The sequence below is a fragment of the Urocitellus parryii genome, chromosome 8 (genome assembly GCF_045843805.1).
Source record: "Urocitellus parryii isolate mUroPar1 chromosome 8, mUroPar1.hap1, whole genome shotgun sequence".
Lineage (NCBI taxonomy): Eukaryota > Metazoa > Chordata > Mammalia > Rodentia > Sciuridae > Urocitellus > Urocitellus parryii.
In genome coordinates, this window is record NC_135538.1 from 16,529,957 (window position 1) to 16,546,134 (window position 16,178).

The 16,178-nt window shown below is 34.3% G+C and overlaps 1 protein-coding gene across 1 annotated transcript in view; it reads right to left on the bottom strand.

Moving 5' to 3' along the window:
• The window catches only part of Pcmt1 (protein-L-isoaspartate (D-aspartate) O-methyltransferase), a 42,373-nt gene that overhangs the window by 9,524 nt on the left and 16,671 nt on the right, over positions 1 to 16,178 (bottom strand). The window contains exons 3-6 of the mRNA XM_077801720.1: positions 15,550 to 15,581; positions 6,277 to 6,381; positions 3,737 to 3,857; positions 2,517 to 2,602 (exon numbers count right to left, since the gene is read on the bottom strand). Coding sequence (XP_077657846.1) covers positions 2,517 to 2,602; positions 3,737 to 3,857; positions 6,277 to 6,381; positions 15,550 to 15,581 — 344 coding nt within the window. The remainder of the gene's footprint in view (positions 1 to 2,516; positions 2,603 to 3,736; positions 3,858 to 6,276; positions 6,382 to 15,549; positions 15,582 to 16,178) is intronic.

Consider the following 16,178-nt stretch of genomic DNA (forward strand, 5'->3'; position numbering starts at 1 on the left):
CTAAAGTCATTTTTTATTCTATTCATTTGGTGATAATGGGTTCAAAGAGAAGTCACAGTTGGAAATCATTTTTAGCTCCAAATATGATGGTTTGCTTCTCTGACATGTTGATTCTAACACTGTTATTTTGCAATCTGAAGTCTTTTTGCTTGGCCAATCCTTAACAGGTATCTGGTTTTGTTTTTCTGGAAACTTTTAGAATCTTCTTTTTATCCTGAAAATTCTGAAATCTGTGATGATATTGTGGTTCTTCTTTCTTATTTTAAAAATTCATTAGTGGGGCATTCAGTAGATCTTTTCAAATTATAGAATTATGTTTTTTCTGTTTTGGTGAAATTTCTTACTTAGGGCTGGGAGCTGTTTCTCAAGAGTTTTAAGCAGCAAACCTTCTTTTTTTAATATTTATTTTTTAGTTGTAGTTGGACACAATACCTTTATTTTATTTATTTTTATGTGGTGCTAAAGATCGAACCCAGGGCCTCACATGTAATAGGCGAGTATTATACTGCTGAGCCACAACCCCAGCCCTGCAAACCTTCTTTTCAGACTTACGCTTCCTCTGATATCCAACGTCCCAATGGATCCAATTCCTAAACCTTTTCAGTACTGTGCAGAGCAAACTGCTTCTGCATTGATAGTCTTCTCTGTAATCTGCTTGGTTTCTGCTTCCTCTACCTTTCTGAGTCAGCTATAACTCCATCTGTTTTTATCACATACAGTACGGAGTCCACATTGCAGGCTATGATCTTCTGTTTAAAGGAGTATGGAATTTGTGTTTGTTTGTTTTCCTAGTTGTTTTAGGTGGTATTTCAGGGGAAGCATAAACATTTTACTTTGCTCACTTAAAACTGGAAAGCCCCTTTAGCACCATCTCTTAAGTTTAATCAGATGTCTACAGATTCCTATACTACTTCAAGTGCTACAACAATTAAATTCACATTGAGCTAAATCTAGAACTGTCCTTCAAGATCATTTCAGGTCTTAATGTGAAAGATGAGCATTATACCCATCCCGTTCATTTACACATAATTCTATTTGAGATTTTAAATCTTCACTGGAGGCTGCCAATATATTAAAAGAATAGTTAAAAAATTTTCATGTGTTCATGTTAAAATTCTTGCACTGTTCATTTATAACGTATAATTTCTATATATATAAATATTTCAATTAAAATGTGTTAAAATCACTAGTTTAGTAATTTTTTTAAACAGATAATACCCAGAAAGATTAAGTGATTTTCCTAAAGTCATTCAGTCAGTAAGCAGTAAATCAATGACCAGAATAAATCCCCCAGTGTTCACCATTTTTTTTTGGGGGGGGGTATGGAAACAGAGCAAGGCTATGCAAGGACTCTACTATACTAAGCTACAACCCTGGCCCCAATTTTCATCTTCTAAATAATCTAAACATGAGACAAGTGCAGTGGCATATGCCTGTAAATCTCACTGACTCAGGAGGCTGAGACACGTGGATGGTAAGTTTGAAGCCAGCTTTATTGAAACCCTGTATTAAAAGAAAAAAGGGGTTGGGAATATAGCTGTTGGTAGAGCGCTTGCTAAACATGTATAAGACCCTGGGTTCAATCCCCAGCACCATACCAAAAAAAAAAAAGAAAGGAAAAAAGGGCTGGATGTAGCTCAGTGGTAAAGTTCCCCTAGATTCAATAAAATAAATACACATGAAAAAACAAAACAACCCTTTCTAGATTGAGAGTGGATAAAACTTTTCGACCCTGGTTATCCAACCAAGAATTACATAAAACCTATGTGTAATAGAAACCTGGTATTTCAGTAAATCTAACCCAAGATTCTTCTTTTCTATCATGTATATGTGTCTGTATATACATATATGTACATACATATATATATGCTATGCTATCATAGGATTCACTTCTCTATTAAATATACTTCTAGAATATGTTTTTTGAGGATATAATGTATGACGAGTATCTTCTGGTATCTCCTCTGTGCCAAACATAATCTTGCTAGTCTGGTATTTAAGAAAACACCAAACTGATTATCATATGTCATGAATCCTGAGGGATTTTCCCAGTCTACTTTTGTCCTAGTTTTTTCCTGGATTAAACACTGCTTCAAGGGCTGGGGATGTGGCTCAAGCGGTAGCGCGCTCGCCTGGCATGCGTGCGGCCCGGGTTCGATCCTCAGCACCACATACCAACAAAGATGTTGTGTCCGCCGAGAACTAAAAAATAAATATTAAAAGTTCTCTCTCTCTCTCTCTCTCTCTCCTCTCTCACTCTCTCTTTAAAAAAAAAAAAAAAACACTGCTTCAAATAAGATATCCATATGCTATAGTTTAGTAATTTTCATGTCATGTATACCACTATTTACACATGGAGAGGAAAATAAAAAGAATTTCAGCTAATTGTAAACAAAATGCACAAAATGAAAGTTTCAGCATATTTTGAGCATCATCCAGAAGCCATTTCTATATAAAACTTTTAGATTTCTAGTTGAATAAAACATACAAATAGGAAAAAAAAAATCCCAACTCACTGCTTGTGGCACAACTGGGGCTGCAGCTCCAACATGAATTGCATCGTAAGGGGCTTCTGCAGCATATCCCATTCTTCCATCTCCCACTGAAAGAGAAACAAGTTGTGCATCAAAAATCTGTTTACATCAAACCTGGCATAAAGAATTACAGTATAGGAGGTTTAAGTGGGGGAATCAACATAGATTTTTGAATAAATGAAACTGCAATAGTTGATATGAAAAATAATACAATTGGATCACTACCCTCACAAATACACAAAAATCAATGTCAGGAAGATCAAAGACCCAAACAGGAAGAGCTAAAATAATAAATAATAATAGAAGGATTTATCTTCATGATTTCAGATAGCCTTAAGTAAGGCACAGAAAGCACCGGAAACACTGGTAAGTCTTACTACCTTCATCTTATTGGTCCCCTTTTAATAAAATTTTTATTTATTAAAAGGGAACCAATGGGGCCAGGGTTGTGGCTCAGTGGTAGAGTGCTTGCCTAGCATGCACGGGGCACTGGGTTCTATCCTCAGCACCACGTAAATGTAAAAATGAAAATATTGTGTCCACCTAAAAAACTAAAAAATAAAAAAAAAATTTAAAAAAGGGAACCAATAAGACGAAAAGGCACATCATGATGGGGGGGATTATGATATGCATAAACCAACAAAGGGCTAGTCTTTAGATTTGTAAATCAGGCTGGGTGCGGCAACACACACCTGTAATCCCAGCAGTAGGGAGGCTGAGGCAGGAGGATCTCAAAGCCAGCCTCAGCAACTTGGGGAGGTCCTAAGCAACTTAGCAAGACCTTGTCTCTAAATAAAATACAAAATAGGGCTGTGGATGTAGCTTAGTGGTCAAGTGCCCCTGAGTTCAATTCCCGGTTTCCCGCCCCTCTCTCCCAAACAAGGGCTGGGAACATGAATCAGGAGTTAAATGCCCCTGGGTTCAATCCCTGGTTTAAAAAAAAATTTAAAAAGGAAAAAAGACTTATAAATAAAAAATAAAAATCTTCAAAAAGTAATTGTTTTCTTAGTTTAAGAAAAGTGAATATATTGGGTTGGGGTTGTGGCTTGGTGGTAGAGCAGTTGCCTAGCATGTGTGAGTCACTGGATTTGATATTCAGCACCACCTAAAATAAATAAATACACTGTGTCTATGTACAACTAAAAAAAGTATTTTTAAAAAAATCCTCTGGAAAAGAAATTAAAAACTTTTCTGATACTCACCAACCAGTTGTACTCTCCCTGAAGTCAAAAGTGTTGGATCATCTTTTCTGACATTATTTATTGATTCATCTACTAGCTCTTTAATGTGATCAATTCCTATGACTTTTCCATTACATCCAACCTAGAAAAGAGAAAATAATTCACCATTCAGTTTATTATAAATTATTGGTCACATCAACTTTCTCAACTATGAACCTCACTGAGAAATTATATTTAATCAATAAAGAAGCTGGAATAAATTACAAAAGCTGATAATAATGGAAAATTCAAATTTTTCTTTTTTTCTTCTTTTTGGTACCAGGGATTAAACCAGGGGCACTTAACCACTGAGCCACATCCCCACACCTTTTTTATGTTTTATTAGAGTCAGGGTCTCACTAAGTTGCTTAGGGCCTCGATAAGTTGCTGAGGTTAGCTTTGAAAGTAATCTTCCTGCCTCAGCCTCCCAAGCTGCTGGGATTACAGGCATGTGCCACTATGCCTGGCTGGATATCTAATTTTTAAATCCAGAATTTTGAAGTAAGATTTAACTACCAATATTTAATGGTACTATAATAATTTTTACTTAAATTAACCTAAAAGTATAACTTTAAATATTAAAATTTATATAGAAATTTTGTAAGAAGGGATTCCTGCACCTGATTCTACTGCTCTTAGTGGAAAGTGTAAAACACATAAAAATATGAAAAAGACATGAGTATCAATATTACCTGTAAAAACATTTAACTGAACAAAGCCTGTGAAGTCAGATAGGAACCTGGGTTCCTATCTACATTTCACCACTTAAAACTACATAACTTTAGCAAATAAACCTCTCATTCTATGAATCAGGTTCCTTGACTATGAGAAAGAAAGGAGTATATATCCTATAAAGGATATGAGGATTAGAAAAATAATACAGGAAAAGCACTTAAAACACTATTTAGCATGTGTGAAAAACATTGATATCATTTTAAAAGAAGGTATTCAAATTTAAACTTTAAAAATGAATATTCCTGGGGCTGGAGTTGTGGCTCAGTGGTACAGTGCTCACCTCGCATGTGTGAGACCCTGGGTTGGATTCTTAGCACTTCATAAAAATAAATACTTGAAATAAAGGTATTGTGTCTAACTACAACTAAAAAAATAAATATTTAAAAAAATGAATATTCCTGGGGCTGGGTTTGTGGCTCAGTGATAGAGCACTTGCCTAGCATGTGTGAGGCACTGGGTTCAATTCTTAGCATCACATATAAATTTTTTGGTTCATTAACAAGTAATAAAAATATTTAAAAAAAGAATATTCCTTTAAAACCATTAACATGTCAAGTATAGATAACACGTCATTAATTAAGTGCTATTTCTAACCTTTTGAACAAAAATCTCTAATATCTCATAGCAAGAACACGACTCCACAAAACAACATCTGAAAAATATACAAGATCTCATTATGTGCCAAGTACTATTCTAGATGCTTAGGATACACCAGTGAAAAAAAAAATTCAGACAAAATTCCCATCTCCCTGGAGCTCACATTCTAGTGGATCTGATGATTATAAACTTATGGCAAGTTACATGGAATCTAGTTCAAGACAGATCCATAAATCCTCATTTCAACAAGACCCAAATCTTCTACATAGTCTCTGGCCACAAGATTTCATATAACCAATCTGATTTGATTATCTAAGCACTGATGAATCTTTATGGTGCTTTAAAGGAATCACAACTTACACTGTGTACAGGCATTTATCAGAAAAAATATGGTAATAAAAGCTGAAGTACAACCTTAAATTAGGTAGAGGGAAGTGATGGGAGAGAAGAGGAGGGGATATGGGGATAGGAAAGACAGAATGAAACAGACATTATTACTTTATGTGAATATGTGACTGCATGACCAATATGATTCTGCAACATGTACACTCAGAAAAATGAAAAATTATATCCCATCTATGTATATCAAAGTGCATAAATGCATTCTACTGTCATGTATAACTAATTAAAACAAAACAAAACAAAACAAAAAACCTTAAAGCTGAAGTACCATAAACAAGGCATTTTTTTCCTATTGTAAAAGAAGCTCTACCTTCATTTCTAATAAACCTGTAGGAGTATCTGAAAACTGAATTGACTTTACACCTTTCTGCCAGATGTGAACTTGGAAAAATGTAGTTTGGGAGCTCCCAGCTGCCATTTTGGGGTCACTGGGGGTACTATCTGATAATGAAGCTAACATATGGAGGAAACAAAGGCAAAGCAAGAACCAGAGAGAAACCCATTGTCAGTTACATCTGGTCTTCTTTTAAATCCACCCACACAAGAAGCCAGATATACCCCTCAACTTTCCATTATATAACCAAAGTAAATTTCCTTTCAGTTCTGCCAATTTGGCTAAATGTTCTGTTACTTGTAAAAACAACAACAAAAACAAAAATCCTAAGAGATACATATTCCAGATGCTATGTTAATGGAACAAAAAGCAAAGAAATCAAATCCACTGGTGAAAAAAATATAATCATATAATATACTTCTGTTAGGATCAGAATGAAAAATAAAGTTCTTACCATACGTGCAAAACATGCAGTAAGGATTCCACTTCCAGATCCTACATCAAGAGCTTTAGCTCCTTCATGTAATTGATCAAATAGAAGTTCTAGTGCATATGCATGCTGCCAAGAAAAAACAAACCAAATGTTTTCAAGACTCTTATATACCATGGTATACAAAGTTGCCATTTTTTTAAACCAGTCTTTCTACCATTATCTTAAATTAACATAATGAAAACATACTTATATATACTTATTTCTACGTAAGAAATTTCTATACAAGAAAACTCGGATTAGAATTATTACATTTCAGTAATTTTAGATACTCATTGTATGAATTTTTAAAATTTAATAATTTAATTAAAATACAAAGTCAAAAGATAAAAAAAGGAATTACAAGGGAAAAAAATCCCCATCCCATTCCCAAGTAACATTTTACTCCCTAAAGGCAGCCAATGTTATCAGTTTCTTATGATTCCTTTGAAAAACATTCACTCTATGAATATACAGACAAATACATAATCATTTTTCATTCATTACCTTTTTTAAAAACATTTTTTTGGTAGTTGTAGATGAAACATCGTGCCTTTATTTTAAGTGTTTCATTTTCTTGTATGTGGTGCTAAGGATTGAACCTAGTGCCTTACACATGCTAGGCAAGTACTCTGCCACTGAGCTACAGCCTCAGCCCCTCATTCATTACATTTTGAAAGGCAATTCACATCAATACTTAAACAGCTATTTAAGTATTATAACAACACTAACAAAGAAAAATATATGTTAGTTTCAATCTATTTTCAGAAGAGATAAATTTTTCTAGGTATAAGAAAACAATATAATAATAATAATATAAAACTCTTATAAAGTATATCTGTCTATATGTTAAATTCCTAGAAGTAAAATAGAAGGGTTGGAAGATATATTTATGTTACACACACACAAACACTACACATACACACACACACACACACACACACACACACACACACACACACAATAAACCAAATGATATTGGTTATTCCTTGGACCAAACCAAGAAATAAAGACTTCCCTAACCTACTATCTTTATACATTTACATTTTAGAACTTTTCCAGAATAAAATTGAAAATAATGATATTTCAAAATCCAACCTTAAATGCCTGGTGTCTTCACAGTTTAAAATGATTAAATCCAGTTGGAACAAATATCTTGACTACCAAACTTGTTTGATAAAAATATACATCCACATATATATTCATAGTCCATAGTAATAAATAAATGCATACTTGTATGTATGTGTGTGTGTGTGTGTGTGTATAAATAAGCACCAGGAGAAACTATTTCCAAGTAACAAATACAGAATAAATGATGAACTTAGAAAACAAGTCTTTGGGCAACCATCTCAGTAGTAACTGATCTAAGCAAAAAATTGTAAATGGATGCTAAAACTAGTGAATTAGCATTTAACAACAACAAAAAAAGACAGTCTCAAAGTGTTCACCTATAAATTATAAAAAGAAAAAAAAGTAGCTTGACAATTGGGTTCAGAAAAAAAAGTTTGTGGGCTGGGGATGTGGCTCAAGTGGTAGCGCACTCGCCTGACATGCGTGCGGCCCGGGTTCGATCCTCAGCACCACATACAAAGATGCTGTGTCCGCCAAATACTGAAAAATAAATATTAAAATTCTCTCTCTCTCTCTCTCTCTCTCTCTCTCTCTCTCTCTCTCTCCCCCTCTTTCTCCCTCTTTCTTTAAAAAAAAAAAAGTTTGTTTTTATTTCCCCCCCCACACACACCCTTTTTTCCCCATTTTTACAAGACTGGGGATCTAAACCACAGCCTTGTACATGCTAGGCAAGTTCTCTGTCACTGAGTTAGATCCCGTCCAGTTAGATCCCGTCCAGTTAGATCCCCTCCACTTTCAGTGAAGGAACCTGGTTGACACTAAATCAAAGTTAACATCACCTAAAAAAGGATATATTGACATCTCATGGCTCTGCTAAGATATATCACTACTAGGATATGCCAAGAGAAAATGCATAACCCATCCATATTGAATTATGAGAAAACACAGAAACCCAAGTTGAGGGATACAATAGTAAAATAACTGGCATGTATTCACAAAAATTTTCAAAGCCATAAAAACAAGATGGATGAACTGTTCCTCAGTGTTGTTTTAAAGAAAATTAAAAAGACCAAACAATCGAATTAAACTCATAATCTGCAATTTTCTTTTCCTTTAAGGTATATTATCTGAATAATAGATAAAATCTAAATAAGGTCTGTAAATTGGCTAACAGTATCACATCAATGTTAAAATCCAGATTTTCATAAATGTATTGTGAATATATAAAGAACATCCTTATTTTTAAAGGTTAAGTAGAATTATGCCTATTATTTACTCTCAGAGAATTCAGAAAAAAGGGGAAATGTGTATACACACATGTATATACATATGTATATACATACATAAATATGGAGGGTACATAGAAAAAAAACAAATGATAAAGCAAATGAAGTAAAGTAACATTTGAAACAGATGAAAGATGTTCATTAACATGCTAGTCCCACATTTCTAAGTCTAAAATATAGTCAATTCTTAAAAAAAATTATCAAAAATTAGGCAATGTCGAAATAAAGGATAGAATAGAATTCACCATTCTACACAACTATTTTAGATGATAAAAGCCAGAATACTGGTTACTGTATTTGGGGTTGAGTGCTGACTAGAAAGGGACACAGGGAACTTTCCGAGGCACTACTGTCCTATATCTTGAACTGGGTGGTGAACACATGTCAGCATTCATCAAGATGTGCTTAAGATTTGTACACTTTACTCTGTATTAACAACAATACGTAAAAATTTAAAGACTGCTTATTCCAAATCATTAAAAGTAGATCATCGGAGCCGGGTACAGTGGCACACACCTGTAATCCCAGTGGCTTGGCAGGCTGAGGCAGGAGGATCACAAGTTCAAAGCCAGCCTCAGCAACTTAGCAAGGTCCTAAACAACCTAGCGAGATCCTGTCTCTGAATAAAATATAAAAAAGGGGTGGGATATAAGTGCCCCTGGGTTCAATCTCCATTACAGACATTACAGACAGACAGTGGATGATCAGATATTATGGACCTCTTGTTGGGATGCAACAGAAAAGACCATTTAAGAAGTAAATTTAGGGGCTGGGGATGTGGCTCAAGTGGTAGCGTGCTCGCCTGGCATGCGTGCGGCCCGGGTTCGATCCTCAGCACCACATGCAAACAAAGATGTTGTGTTCGCCGAAAACTAAAAATATTTAAAAAATTCTCTCTCTCTCTCTTTAAAAAAAAAAAGTTTTTTAAAGTAACTAAACACCATAAACATCACAAGGAAACAACAGGGTTCACAATATGGGAAATTCTACAGGACAGAGAAACTAGCTTTGTTAATAAATAAATGGTATTTAAAATAAAAAGGAGTCTATTAAAATTTAAAAAGACTAGAGGCTGTGGCTATGGCTCAGGGGCGGACTGCTTGCCTAGCACATGTGAGGCACTGGGTTCAATCCTTAGCATGCTTAAAAATAAACAAGATAAAGGTATGAGGTCCATCTACAAGTACAAAAAAAAAATTTTTTTAAATATTAGAAGAGACTAAAAAGACCAAAACAAGAACAAAAATATGCAATGTATAGATTCTGTTGAGATGCTGATTTGAGCAAATTAATTGTAAAAAAAAATTTTTTTTAAATATATTTATTTTATTTTTATGTGATGCTTAGGATTGAACCCAGGGCCTCACACATGCTAGGCGAGTGCTCTACCTCTGAGCCACAACCCCAGCCCGCCCCCCCAACCCAAAAATTTTTAAATACATGGCAACGTATAAACCTGGACTGGGTATAATATCAAGAAACATTACTAGGTAAAATGGCATTGTGGAGTGTGTTATTAAAATCCTTGATATTTATACTAAAGTATTTAGGATTGAAGTAATGTTATTTCAGTGCCCCTGAAAGCTTAAACAATTTCTATTTAATAAGATAGTAAGTATTGTATAAGAAAATACAATAAATCAAAAACCAAAATAACCCCTATAAACTAGCTTTCTTGAATCTAGAAATCAAAGAAACAGAAGAGACTCAAGGTACAAGATTCTATAGGCAGTACTGCCCCAATAAAACTTCAAAAGAAACTTTGGAATTTTTTCCTCTTCTTTTTTTCAGTACTACGCTTGTGCAGGATGTTTATATATATATATAATTTACATATATATTATATACATATATATTATGTATAAATTACATATATATGTGTATATGTATATATATTTTAGTTGTTGACCTACTTTTATTTTATTTATTTATATGCAGTGCTGAGAATCAAACCAGTGCCTCACACATGCCAGGCAAGTGCTCTACCAATGAGCCACAGCCCCACCCTTGTTTCTTTTTAACAGGGAGTGTGCTAAATTACTATTACAAGTTCCATTCAAATTTAAAATGCCAAGGCCTTCGATCATGCTCTTGCCTATAATCCCTGAGACTTGGGACGCTAAGGCAGGAGGATCATGAGTTTGAGGCTAGCCACAGCAACTTAGTGAGACCCTATTTCAAAAAATAATAATAAAAAGTGCTGGGGATGTAAGTCAGTGGTAAAGTGCCCCTGGTTTCAATCCCCAGTACCAAAAGCAAAACAGTATTATCCAACATACTCACCACAAAAATTTTCTTAATCATCTCTCACATGTTCTTTAGACATCTTTCCCCAATCTATTCAAGGTTCATACACTGAATTGGTCAATGCAGAACACTCTCCCCTCAATTCTCCTCCACCTGCCACCACTTCACTAATTCTTCAGAACATTCACTCCTTAAAGGAGTCCTGTTCAGTTGTCCCTTCATATAACACCCCACATTGGAGATGGGTCTATTTCCTGAGTGTTAGATTCAGATCAAAGACTTCTAACATCACCATTACACAGCTCTTGTGTGACCCTCCCACTGTAACACACAAGGAAGAGCATGATGTTGGGCCATCTCACTACTAGACATGTAAGGCTCAACACCACTGAGTAAATGTGACTTACGGATCACATTATTTTTCACAGAATATTTTTCTCTTTGTAATTAATAAATAATATGTGGAGTAGTAATTTGATAGTACTTGAATATTTTTATTCCCAACAGTCTTCCTCTTAATGATTTCAGATTCTTTGGTGATCTCTGCCTAATTCAATTATTACACTGATGATTACAAAATAATGATTGTAAAATTCCCTTATTCCTTCCACATATATTAACTGGCATTTATCTGTAAAAAGAGCTTTTGGTTTTTTCCTTGTCTTGCATTTTTCACTGTTATTATGCCTGTTATCTTCAATATTCTTTTTGATTCTCAAATGGTTTTAAATTTGGTCTCTTGGAGGCTCTCCTGCTTCTATGCCTTCTAACATCAATGTATTACCATTTGAGTACATCCTTACTCACTGGTGTCAGGCACTTCTCCAAGCAGCTATAGTCTTTTACTGAGCAATGGTATTTAGGGCCCCAAATTTGATGCTCAGTGTACTTACTGCTACCAGGATGCTGTTTTAACATATTAACATGTTGCTTTCAATATCCTGCCTACCATGCACATCACTTTTTTTTTTTTTTTAACTAGGACTTTGGAAAGTATCACAGGGACTACAGTTACTTCCAAGCCTGTGACTTTAGGATTCATTATATGCAGATTCATTTCTCTTTGATTCCTCACTTTCTGCTTTTAATAATTCTAAGACTTATGAAATAAATAATACAAAATCACAACAGTATATGGCCAGAGGTGTTGCTCCTAGCAGAGCATATGCCTAGCAGGTACAGGCCCTCAGCTTGATCCCCAGCACTGGTTTAAAAAAAAGAAAAAGAAAGATCACCACTGCTTGTCTATACAATACAATTAATACTATCATATCCTACTACCATTCTGGTTTAGCAAACACCAAAGGACACTGTTTGCTTACTATTTGCATATGAACATATACAGACATAAATTCAGATGCACTATGTGACTATATACACACATAAATACGTTTTGCTTATTAAAAGTCATAGGTTATTCAAACTGTGCATGATTACAAATGTATCCTTTTTAGGAAGATGCTATGACATGGATGGACGTTAAAGATATTATACAAGTGAAATAAGCCAGTCATAAAAAGACAAGGGGCTGGGGCTGGGGCTCAGTGGTAGAGCACTTGCCTAGCATGTGTGAGGCACTGGGTTCGATTCTTAGCACTGCATATCAATAAACAAAATAAAGATACATTGACAAATAAAAAAATATTTTAAAAAGACGGGTACTGTATGATTTCACTTATATAAGCACTTATGTGAGTACCAAGAGTATTCAAATTCATTAAGACAAAAAATAGAATGGTGGTTGCCAGAGTCTGGGGGACGAAGAAAATAGGGAGAATGGTAAAATGAGGAATTGTTTTTGAGTGGGCACAGAGTTTTCATTTTGCAAGATAACAAATATTCTGGATATCAGTTGCACAACAACATCAATATACTTAATACTACTTAACACTTAAAAAATGGTAAAGATCAATTTCATGTTACATGTATTCTACCAATATTTTTAAAAATCTTACTTGTATTTTTTAAAAACCAAAGACAACAAATTTAAAAAATGGGTAAGAGAACAGCATACTACAGGGACACAGCCACATCAATGTTTATAGCAGCACAATTCATAATAGCTAAACTGTGGAACCAACCTAGATGCCCTTCAGTAGATAAATGGATAAAGAAAATGTGATACACACACACACACACACACACACACAGGAACATTATTCAGCATTAAAAGAGAATAAAATCATGGCATTTGCAGGAAAATGGATAGATTGGAGAATAAAATACTAAGTGAAGTCAGCCAATCCCCAAAAAACCAAATGCCAAATGCTTTCTCTGATTTAAGGACACTGGTGGAGTGGCGGGCAATGGAGGATTAGATGAACTCTAGATAGGGCAAAGGGGAAAAAGGGAGGAGACATGGGGGTAGGAAAGACAATGGAATGAGATGGACATCATTATCCTAAGTACATGTATGAAGACACAAATGGTATGACTCTATTTTGTGTAGAGAGATATGAAAAATTATGCTCTATATGTGTAATATGAATTGTAATATATTCTGCTGTTATATATAACAAGTTAAAATTTTAAAAAATGAAAAAAATGAGTAAGAGATTTGAATAGACTTTTCTCCTAAGATGAGATAAATAGCCAATGATCATATGAAAAGATGGTCAACACCAATCATTAGGGAAATACAAATCAAAATCACAAGATACTGTATCATAGTCAGTAGGATGGACAAAAGAAACAATATAGAAAATAACAATGTGGACAAGGAAGAAAAAATTTGGAACCCTCATACATTGCTGGTGGGATTGCAAAAATGGTATAGCCACTTTGGGAAACAGATGAGTAGTTCCTCAAAATGTTAAAACACAGTTAACATATGACTTAGCAATTTCATTCCTAGGTATGCAACCAAAAGAAATGAAAATATACAATTAGATAAAAACTTGTACATGAATGTCCACAGCAACATTATTCAGAATGATCAAAACGTGCATCAATGGATAAACAAAATGTGGTATACCTACACAATGGAATATTATTCAGCCATAAAAAAACAAAGTAATGATATATATTACAACATGGATAAATTTGAAAACATTAAGCTAAATATAAAAAGTCAGTCACAAAAGGCTACATATTGTATTATTTCATCTTTATCAAGTGTCCAGAATTGGAAAATGTTCAGAAACAGAAACTACATTAGTGGTTGCCAGGACATGTACAGAGCAGGGGATGAGAAATGACTTCTAATAGGATAGAATTTCTTTCTTTTCTTTTTTTTTTTAGGTATAGTTGGACAGAATGCCTTTATTTTATTTATTTAATTTTATGTGGTGCTGAGGATTGAACCCAGGGCCTCGCATGTGCTAGGCAAGAGATCTATCGCTGAGCTACAACCCCAGCCCCATCTGCAGCCCTTTTCATTTCTTATTTTGAGACATGGTCTTGCTAAGATACTGAGGCTCACCATGAACTTGCAATCCTCCTGTCTCTGCCTTCTGAGTTGCTGAGGCTATAGGTAGGAGTAACTGCACTCAGCAAAAATCCTAAATTTTTGTGTTGCAAAAATACACTAATTTGGGGCTGAGGCTCTACTCAGTGGTAGAGCGCTTGCCTAGCATGTGTAAGACACTGGATTCGATCCTCAGCACCACATATAAATAAATGAATAAAATAAAGGTCCATGCATCTAAAAAAAAAAATACACTATTTTTTTTAATGGCTTCTGTGTTTTTGTCATGTTTTAAAAAGTCATCGCTATACAATTTTTAGAAATAAATATACTTTTTAATGTATTATTATCAGTTCATAAATGTATATGTAAAATTTATTTAGATAAAATTTAAGAGCTTCTCCAAGGATGGGGGTGTATCTCAGTGGTGGTAGAGGTCCTGGGTTTGATCCCTAGCACTGCAAAAGTTAAAAAAAAAAAAAAGCTTCTCCAACCCAAATAATTGAAGAGAATCAGAAAAGCTATTGTTTTCTCTACCAAAATCCAACAGAGTACTCATTCAAACAACTGACATTTAAAACCCAAGAAAATTCCCAACAGATTAAAAGAGCCAGATCACTAAAACAGTTACTTCTCAAGATTACACGGCTTCATAGTTGCTATACTTAACCATTCCGTAGTGATTTTTTCCAAATAAAATGTGAAATACTCAACTTGAGATTTCTAGAACATGCCCACTGTACTATTCAATTACTCTCTCCCTTAATGAACTCATCACTAAATAACCAGTTAAGTTAGTGTGAATGTCATAGATACTAATGAGAGATGCAAAAAACTTAATATGAGAGATTCTACCAAGAAGAGCTCCTTTTAGATATCATGAATAAAATAATATAATAATTACAATAATACAATAATACATAATTCACAGAAGACAAAGTAAATTTAAACATTTTTTAAAAACTTTTTAAAGGGCTGGGGATATGGCTCAAGTGGTAGTGCGTTCGCCTGGCATGCGTGCGGCCTGGTTTCCATCCTCAGCACCACATACAAACAAAGATGTTGTGTCCGCCAAAAACTAAAAAATAAATATTAAAAAAATTCTCTCTTTCTCCTTCTCTCTCTCTCTCTCTCTAAAAAAAAAAAAAAAAAAAAAAAAAAAACACTTTTTAAAGCTTTTTCCCCTAAGAAAATAATGGCAGAGAAAAATGTGATCCATTTGTAACTAAATGAACAAAGTCAACTTACCATGTGTGGAGCACTGATTGTTGCTTGGAAACCTGCAAAAACAAGAAGAGAACCACTGATACATTCAGTTGTGAAAACATAACCAAATATTTCTTGTAGTTCCTTTTCTAACATCCATACGTTGTTTTTCACAAAAATTCTTTTTTATTTTTAGAATAAGCAAAACAAAACCCAACATTTGTACTGATACATAGCAGTTAAAATCAGAAAATATTATCATGAGAAAAGGCTCATCTAGCAAAAGAGATCACACTATTTCTAAAAGTATTTCTTTTTAAAAAAAATTTTTTTTTAGATGAGTAGACCTTTATTTATTATTTATTTACTTATACATGGTGCTGATAATCGAACCCAGTGCCTCACACATACTAGGCAAGCACTCTACCACTGAGCCACAGCCACAGCCCCCCCAAAAGTTATTTCTAAAAATTATTTCTTTTGTAGATTTTTTTTTTTTTGGTTGTTGTTTTTGTTTGTTTCTTTCTTTCTTTCTTTTCTTTTTGGTACAGGGGATTGAACCCAGGGGAACTTAACCACTTAGTCACATCCCCAGCCCTTTTTATTTTGAGACAGGGTCTTGCTTAGTTGCTTAGGGCCTCAGTAAGTTGCTGAGACTGTCCTTGAACTTG